This window comes from Harpia harpyja, chromosome 15 (genome assembly GCF_026419915.1).
Source record: "Harpia harpyja isolate bHarHar1 chromosome 15, bHarHar1 primary haplotype, whole genome shotgun sequence".
In the NCBI taxonomy this organism is placed as follows: domain Eukaryota; kingdom Metazoa; phylum Chordata; class Aves; order Accipitriformes; family Accipitridae; genus Harpia; species Harpia harpyja.
The window spans coordinates 16,290,864-16,299,936 of record NC_068954.1 but is presented as its reverse complement, the minus strand read 5'-3'; the positions used below and the strand labels follow the sequence as shown (position 1 = coordinate 16,299,936).

At 44.9% G+C, this 9,073-nt stretch overlaps 1 protein-coding gene across 1 annotated transcript; it reads left to right on the top strand.

The window, feature by feature from the left end:
* The first annotated feature begins 6,297 nt into the window (after window positions 1-6,297).
* Window positions 6,298-8,820, top strand: KCNF1 (potassium voltage-gated channel modifier subfamily F member 1). The gene has a single exon (XM_052809584.1). The coding sequence runs from the start codon at window positions 6,990-6,992 to the stop codon at window positions 8,451-8,453; it is 1,464 nt and encodes a 487-aa protein (XP_052665544.1). The 5' UTR covers window positions 6,298-6,989; the 3' UTR covers window positions 8,454-8,820.
* The last annotated feature ends 253 nt before the right edge of the window (window positions 8,821-9,073 follow it).

The window sequence follows — 9,073 nt, the reverse complement described above, 5'->3', positions numbered from 1 at the left end:
GGACTCCCTCGCTCGACTTGGCGAGGCTGCTCTAGGGATGCTGCTGGGCAGCAGCACCAGTGCGACAGGGGTCCTGAGAGAAAGTATATAGAGCAAGTCATGATAAAAGTCACCAGTGGGTTTGCAGAGCCAGACACTCAGAAGCTGAGAAATGCCAGAGCTGAGGTCACCCATGCAAACTGCATTCAACCACCTTGTGCATATTCATTATGATACAGCCCCTAATTACATGTACACATGCAATTTTTTGGACTGTTGCCATACTCAATGCCAGCAAAACATTAGCTGTGCAATTCTTAATTTTTAAGTCATTGTCTCTGCAACTGTAAGAAGTTTTGTCACCTAGTTTTTCTCTTTTCTTTGTACGTGCAACAATATTCAAAGGGAGAAATATTAGCTGAAAGCTTTTGATGACAGTGTTTAAGGGCAGGAAGCAGACTTCCAGTCCTTCCTCAAAACACAGTGACTGTAAACAAGGCAAGGTCCTTAAAACTTTCACAGCATCTCCAACTCCCGTCTTCTTCATGACTCCCTGATATGCTTAATTTGAACTCAGCTGTTAGCTGCTTGCAGTGGAGGGTGCGTCTTATTTATTTAAAGCCATTTACATTAAATCAGAGATTTGGCTGGTCCCCTGAGTGGTCACTTAATGCAGGCTTAATTGTATGGGAAAATAGACTCATTAATGTCAAATGGAAAGCAAGGCCTATTAAAATTTACAGCAAGCTATTACCAGTGTCTTAATAGGGAATTAATTAAAAGATCTGCTAAAATAAAGTGTCTGACTATGTATAAATTTTGAACTTGAAAAAGGAACCAAAGTAACTAAGAGAGGGGAAAATAAACTGGGAAAGGACTTGTCTGATCTGAAATAATAGTCATGGAGAAATACATAAATATGCTGGAGATAGAGACACATAAAACCAGATTCACAAGGTGAAGTTATCTGGTACAGTCCAGATACCCATCTCAGTTCGGATAACTTCTTGCTTTTGACATAGCAATCTGAAGCCTAACGTATTGAGAAAACATCACACAAAACATGGAGATGTATTAAAAAATGTAGAGATTTTGTTTCACTCGCTCTGCATTTGATGAACCCTTCTTTTCCCACATCAAGGGATTTGAAAGACTCGCCCATTGCCAGAAATAACAAGCTGTGAGCGATGAACATGTTTCATGCTGAGGCTCAGACTCCCTCCATTAGCTCATGGCTACATACACAAGACATGCATCAGTGCTGAGACCATGAGCTGCTACCATGCGCATCAGGAAGGTTTCCTTTTGACAGTGAGTGCCCACAACACACATCTCCCCCCCACACCCTCGTGCTACAGTCCACGAGAGCAAGTCAACATGCACTGTTGCCCTTCAGATCCACTGGGGAGGTGTGTGGGGTTGGTGCTGGTGCTACGGCAGTGGCCCCACATCCATGCTGGGAGTGTCAAAACAGCCAGCTTTATTGCAGAGCAAGTTATAAGGATAAAAGAAGGTATGATTTGAAAATGAATTTGCAATATTGAGCTACAAAGGGTAAAACAGCACAGTAGCTGGATTAATTTGCCAAAGAGAGTGTGCTGGATCTTCCAGTGGGATTGTGAGATTGTCTCGCTAAATACTAGAAGCCGCCTTAGATTTGGAAACCCTGAAGGAGTCTTACAGCAAAGTCTTTCCTGCTCCTTTTACTAAAGCTGGCTGTGGTAAAGTAATCAGCGTAGCTGCTCTGGATGACGTGCTCTTTCTGAAGCCACAATGTCATCATTCATTGCTTCTCTTTCTTCCAGATTATCTGCCTCCCATTTCTTGTGATTGGCACGAAGTAATTATATGGCGTTTCTTCCACACAGAACCTTGTGCTATCAGCTGCTGATGCAGTCCCCATGCAGCTGGCTGCAAGCTTTATCCCCACAATGCCCCGAGGAAAGGAGGAAGAATAAGATATTTCCATTCCCCATCCTCCTTTAGGTCTCTGATTGACTTTTCTATAGTACATTTTCATCACATGTTCTTGTCTTGAGTGGCTTTCCATAGTCTGCATCTACCTGAAAATAAGTTGTGTGTTAGATGCTGAGATCTTTTGCTGGATCCATCACAGTTCTGGTCTTGCAAGTGTCATTTAAAAGACAGATACGACATAGCAGAAGAAGTGTGTGAGGGGGTTACACTGAGTCGGAGCCACCATCCCTCCAAGCCTGCTGTTAGTTCTGAGGGCCACACAACAGTGTACAACAGAGAAATCATAGTACCTAAAAAGCAGGTGCCCTGCGGCAGCAGGTGACTCAGCACAACTCGGTACAGCCTAGACCAGTTTTACATGTGCCCCAGGATGTTTCTGGGCACTGAGGTCAACTGGCAACTGGTCTCCATCTGGTCTAGGAAGTCTTTTAGTCTCCAGTACAGGTGGCTGCCTGCACACTGCTTGTTGGGAATGGTGTCTGATGGCCACGTGATGGCTGGGAAATGTCCGTGTTAGCTGGTCAGTGTGGGCCAGATCTGTGCCAGACATACTCTAACTGTTTCTTGCTTGGACAGTCATAGTCAGGTCCCTAAACTCTCTTGGGCTTGCACATGTAGACACAGCACTAAACACTTTGTAGGGTCCAGGAGGAGAGAGAGGCCAAAGGTGCCGCCATGGTCCCCGGCACTGAAAGCAAGGCTGTGCTCAGTGCGGGGGGCTGACTACACCGCAGCCTGCTTGCGGAGAGGCTGCCTGACTCCTGCCTCTGCATTAAACACCCCTCTCCACATGGAGTCCGATCTTATCTCCCTAGGGCTGGCTCCTAACCCATTCACGCCCCTTCACGCACCACTACTGCCCACAGCTCTGTGGGGAGCAGCTGGGTGCATCAGCCAGGAGGGCGGAGGTGCTGGCTGGGCTTCGGGAGTGCAGTATGATCCAGACTACAGCTCGAGAGGAGCAATCCCCCTTCCCAGACTGGCACAAAGCCACCCAGTGGTGAAGGTCCTTTCCCAAAACCTGGCAAACGAGGGAGCCAAACCTGCAGCTCCAGCATCCTCCAAGCACTGCTGTCACTGCAGGTCCCCGGGCAGTGAGCTGTGGGCGCTCTGTGCCACCCGCATCCCTCATGTGGGGCCTGATGCCACTGGGGAGCCATATTCAAGCTCCACCTACACCTTGTGGACCAAGCCCCGTGGGGTCCTGAGCCCCACTGGGAGATCCTGGGCATCCGTGTGGGGACTGGGGCTGCCCTTGGCGGGTGGGTGCCCAGCAACCCGGGAGTCCTTCCCTCGGGCTGCGGGGCATGAGGTCTGGCTGAGCATCCTCCTCCTCCCCAAAGGAGCCAGTCTGAACCACAAACCAAAATGTAACACATTTGTCAGCTCAAATCCACATGTAGTTCTCTGAGCCAAGGCACTGACACAGAAAGAAACCCCCTCCCTCTTTCTTGTTTGGTCTGTAGGAATTCGATTGCCAGCATGCATCACTTCCAGCAGACACAGAACACGGCTTGACCTGTTTGCCCAGCCCAGATAAATCAACAGAAGTTGAATTTAGAAGGCCTAATAATTGCAGCAAACTACATATAAATGAGTTACAGGGCAACAATTATCTATTGAAATTTTTAGACTAGAGAAGCTTTCTTTTCATGGATGAAAAATTAAATTAGTGAAATAAATTATTTGCTGCAAATTATTCATTCCGCTCCTGTTGTTTGCTGCTCTGCAATATGTCTGACGAAAACCATTCATCAAGTGAGCCTGTCTCACTCTTTTCAGCTAAAACCCAAGGTTTTAATTCATTATGATTTTCCCTGACCCTTCTTTGGATCATTTACATTTGTCAAAGTGGATTTAAAATGCTACCAGATCTCTAACATTTGACAGGCACACTGAAAGGTGTAAAGAACTCTGAAAAGGTGCAAGACAAGGGAGCATAAAGCACAAGGATTTTAGCAGCGGCACTAAGTAAAGTCTTTATAAGGACTGATCTGCCATTTCAAAAATAGTTTCTTCCCAACCTTCCGAGAATGTGCTGAGATTTATCATTTGAGAGGAGCTGATTTCACCTTTCAGACTAAACAAGGTACATACTAAACCCATGTGCCTATTTTGTAGGTGTTTGTTCTGTAAAATTACGGGGGGGGAGAAAAGCGTTTTTGGAAATGAAGGTGGTGATTTCTGTATCTGTCATGCTGGACCATACATTGATTTCTTATCATTACCTGGAGAAAAGCCAAAAGGTCACTGCAGTGAATCATTGATCAAAGAGAGTAGGTGTCTGAGATGGTTAAATCTGAGGATTTAAACCCAAAGAACTCTTTTCCCTATGCTGATGCAGCCTGACAACATGTTAAACCTAACTTTCCCACTTTGTTTTGCAAGAACTGGTAGTCAGTAATCCCGTCTGCATTTTCCCCTGTGCAAGCATGTCACTGCTATTGACATCTTAACATTTATTGTGCTAGAATCAAGCTAAACCATTAATGTTAGTGGGCAAGGAAGTCCCAAGGGGGGTAAATATTTATTGCTGAACCCATGAAACCTGGGTTTTTTCCAGATCTCCAAGGCATGTTGCTTGTCCCAAGAAGTTTGCAAGTCTCAGTAACCTTATATGTGCCTGCAAAAAAATTCAAGGGACATCTTGTATTATACCCACACTGTGCAGTACCCTCAGGAACATGTGAAGGTGACACTGGCCTCCAGAGATTAACAGTGTGACTCAGGTGTAGACTAATAGATATTACTCTTTTCCTGGGACTGTCACTTGAATAAGGCAACCAGCCCCTGCAGTTACTGTTCCTTGCCCTCCGTACTGTTCTGCAGCGAGGATATGAGTGACACAGCCCAGGCATTTGAAGAAGATTATGAAGCTATGGTTCATGCACAGCTTATTGCTCCCTGTGAGACTGGGTGTTACATTTACTCGGTGACTATAACAGAGCAGCAAGAACCCACTTCCCTTGGCTTCAGCTTTTGCATTACAAATTTGTGCATGGATGTATGTGACACACAAAGAGAAAGGACTGTGTTCCTCTGTTTCATGGCTTTCATGCAAGTCTTCCTCTATTACGAATTCACCTCTTTCCTCTCATATTTTCACTCTGCTCAATCATGCAAGAGCTCAGGGACAAGGAAGGTCATTGGAAGGTCTGGGAGGGGGCTGCATCAGTGATTTTAACTCATGGCTTTGTACACCCCCAAGTGTCATGAACTATCTCCAAGGGGTATTCATAAGGTATGTGAGGCTATATGCATGCTCCATGTCAAGATGAGGTCTGGTGCACAACCTTGTACTAATCCCCCATAGGTTTCCATCAAGGGAGTGGAAATGGAGCACAGTGTACTCGCCAGGGTCCCCCTTGCTGGGTGACACAAGCACGAGGACAGCAGGCACATCACAGCTCTCACCTTTCTCCCAGGATGGACACAAGCCTAAAGAAGAAAATTGTCAGTTGGATTTGCCCCTCTCTATTCCCCTCCACTTAGAAGCTTTTCAGAAGCCAGTAAATTGGAAAAGATCAAACCCTGCTGGTATAGATCATTCTGCTGTGATCAGAAACAGTTAACTTATTAACTGTGGGTTTTGCTGGATCAGAGCCCTCAGGACCCATTAAAATGAACTGTATAGTCAGATTTAAGAATTTAAGAGCACAGTGGTAGGCCTTCCTGCATGTAAGGGTCCAGGGAACAAATGTCCATCACATCCCGGAATTTGAAGAAAACAAAAGTTAAACGGAAATGCTTGTTATTCTACTTGTTAAGTGCTGGATGTAGTACAAAGCACTACTGCTGGTAAGTAGCATTCACTGAGAAATCATCCTAGATGTAAACTACTGAAAGCCTCATCAGGGTCAGTTGACTGCAGATCAAGAAAACATGGCTAAAACTGAGGACGCAGAACTTTGGGAAATGTGCAGAGAGTGCAGGGAAAGTTTTGCTCCACAGCTGCAACAAAAAATTCATTGTCTCTGCTTGGTTCTCAATGACAGCAGTACAAATCTACAGTAACTCAATGTCCTGAAAGAGAATTACTCTAGACTTACTCCAGTCCCGCTGAGAGCATGATTACTGTCGTGCATTTATTCCAAACCACAGTATTTTTTCCTCTGGCTTCTGCCATCAGAGGAATGTTTGGGTGTCTTTCTGCGGCTCTGAATGACTTTATACACGATTATGTTTTGTATTTGATTTAAAAAAAATGTTTTTAAAAATCGTTAAAGTGCATGGCGGTATAAGAAACACGTTACTTTACAGCTAGGCAGGTGTATAAATAGCTGAGCTGTGTTTTCTGCGTAGCTGGTGCTTTGCTGGGTTTCACCAGAAGAGGGTAGAGTTTGGAAAGGACTCCTCGCAGCCTGGGCTCCCTATTGTGTTGGGAAACAGCAAAGGGAAAACAAGCACAAGTTTCTCCTCTGCACGCTTGCACCGACTGACTGTGTGCAAGAGTCAGCAGACAAACTCTGGAAGACCTTAAAGTAAAAAGAAAACGGACAGAGAAACAAAATTCAAAAGCAGCTTTCTAGGGAAATCTGTGGAATCGAAGAGAGAAACCGCAACAGTTTTCTGTGGGCTCACCCTGCTGATTGTCTCTCTGAGAACTGTCACTCACTGCACATTGCATTAATCAGAGCACAGGATTTATTTCTCTGCCGTGACTTCCAACCTGTGAATAAATATCAATTTTAGAGAGAGAATGGGACCTGAAAAGACTCTCGAGCACTGAAAAGAGGGGTGAGTTTTATTAAATGGTTTCTTCTCTTTCATATCTGCTGGAGCTTTCTAACATCCTGCTTGCAGGCACAGCAGCCCGATGACTTGTCTTTTCCCTGCAGCTTGTTGCATACCTCACGAGGCTTTCCTGACCGCAGGTTTATTTCTGTAACCTTTCCCACCACGACTCCGGTCAGTTTGGTAACATTTGTAATAGAGCTGACTTGGTGCTGATTTGCTTTCATGAGAAATTAAAACCACAAGGCTTTGTAACCAAACAATAGGCTAAAAATCAAATAAAATCCAATCCAATTAAAATGGCAGGTGACTCTAGGTTTCCAGATGTGGACACTGACGGATCAGAAAAAACTGAAGAAGCGGAGATTGTAGTCAATGTCGGTGGGGTAAGGCAGGTGTTCTACGGAGGTAACCTGAATCAATACCCAGAAACACGGCTGGCAGAGCTGATCAACTGTTTATCGGGGGGATACGATAGCATATTCTCCCTCTGTGATGACTATGATCCTGGAAAGAGAGAGTTTTACTTTGACAGAGATCCAGATGCTTTCAAATGCATTATTGATGTGTACTACTTTGGAGAAATTCACATGAAGAAAGGAATATGCCCCATATGTTTCAAGAATGAAATGGAATTTTGGAAAGTGGATCTGAAATTTTTGGATGACTGCTGCAAAACTCATCTAAGTGAAAAGAAGGAAGAACTGGAAGAAATAGCCCGAAGGGTGCAACTGATTCTGGATGACTTGGGAGTTGATGCCTCAGAAAGTCGCTGGAAAAGGTGCCAAAAATACATCTGGAAATTTCTGGAGAAGCCAGAGTCGTCTTACCCAGCTCGAGTGATAGCTGTTCTGTCCTTTCTGTTTATTTTGATCTCCTCCATCGTGATGTGTGTGGGGACCATCCCAGACCTGCAGGTTGTAGATGCGGAGGGGAACCGTATAGAGCACCCGACCCTGGACAGCATAGAGACAGCCTGTATAGGCTGGTTTACCATGGAGTATGTGCTGAGGCTAATCTCCTCTCCCAACAAACTCCACTTTGCGGTCTCTTTCATGAACATTGTCGATGTGCTAGCAATACTTCCTTTCTATGTCAGCCTGACCTTGACCCACTTGGGAGCCAAGCTCATGGAGCTGAGCAACGTCCAGCAGGCTGTCCAGGCACTGCGCATCATGAGGATCGCGAGGATTTTCAAGCTTGCACGGCACTCCTCGGGGCTCCAGACTCTAACGTATGCCCTGAAACGCAGCTTTAAGGAGCTTGGGCTGCTCCTCATGTACTTAGCTGTTGGAATCTTTGTCTTTTCTGCCCTGGGTTATACCATGGAGCAAAGTCACCCTGAAACTTTATTTAAAAGCATCCCTCAGTCATTTTGGTGGGCAATCATTACCATGACCACGGTTGGATATGGAGACATATACCCTAAAACAACTCTAGGAAAATTGAATGCTGCCATCAGTTTTCTTTGCGGGGTGATAGCAATTGCCCTTCCCATCCATCCCATCATTAACAACTTTGTCAGGTATTATAACAAACAGAGAGTTTTAGAAACAGCTGCCAAGCATGAATTGGAGCTGATGGAGCTAAACTCAGCCGAGGGGAAAGCCACAAGCTCCAAAAGTGAACTAGAGGATCTTGCGAGGGAAGGCAAGGAGGGTCCTTTTTACAGCAGCCGGCTAAAAGTCTCCCACAGTGACACCTTTATTCATCTCCTGTCAGAAGAGAAACACTATAGGACCAGGCTTCAAAGCTGCAAATAAACTGTGAGCTGTTGTCAGCGCTGAGCTATAGATCAGGACAACCTGACAATCAACTATTGAAAAGACTCACGGGTTCTGTCAGAGTTGGGAGGGAGCACTGCTTTGCTTTTCCAACGTGAATATAAATTAACCCCATGGTATCTCCATCAACAGTTGGTAAGACTTTGCTGTTATTACCCAAAATAAAATAGTAGGACTCCACTGAGATCAGACTGCTTATAATGAGTGCATTCCGACAAAAACCATTTGTAACCATTTTAGAGACTGAAAAGTCTTTCCTGATCGGTAAATGTTTGATAACTTGAATGTGCAGCATTGCCACATCAGAATTCTGTACCTGTGACAATAAAGAGCAGCATCGCACAGATTTGTGTCTTCCGGGCTGTCTTCAATGCCTTTGCAGCTAGGAGAACTGCTCCTTAAAAAATTAAAGCAGCCTCTCACTCATATTAGATTCAGGTTTACAGCAAAACGTTATGAGCAGTTTCAGCCTAGAGATACTGGAAGTATGAGCATATACCATATGCAGAGTATTAAAGTCAATGAATGGTTTTGGTTTTGTAAAATGTAATCTGGGGCCAACTATTTGGATAGGTATCTGTTCCTCTTTCCAGAAAGAA

What these genes read in the sequence shown, in the direction of transcription:
- KCNF1 (XM_052809584.1), top strand. Translation starts at nt 6,990, where the DNA reads ATGGCAGGTGACTCTAGGTTTCCAGATGTGGACACTGACGGATCAGAA.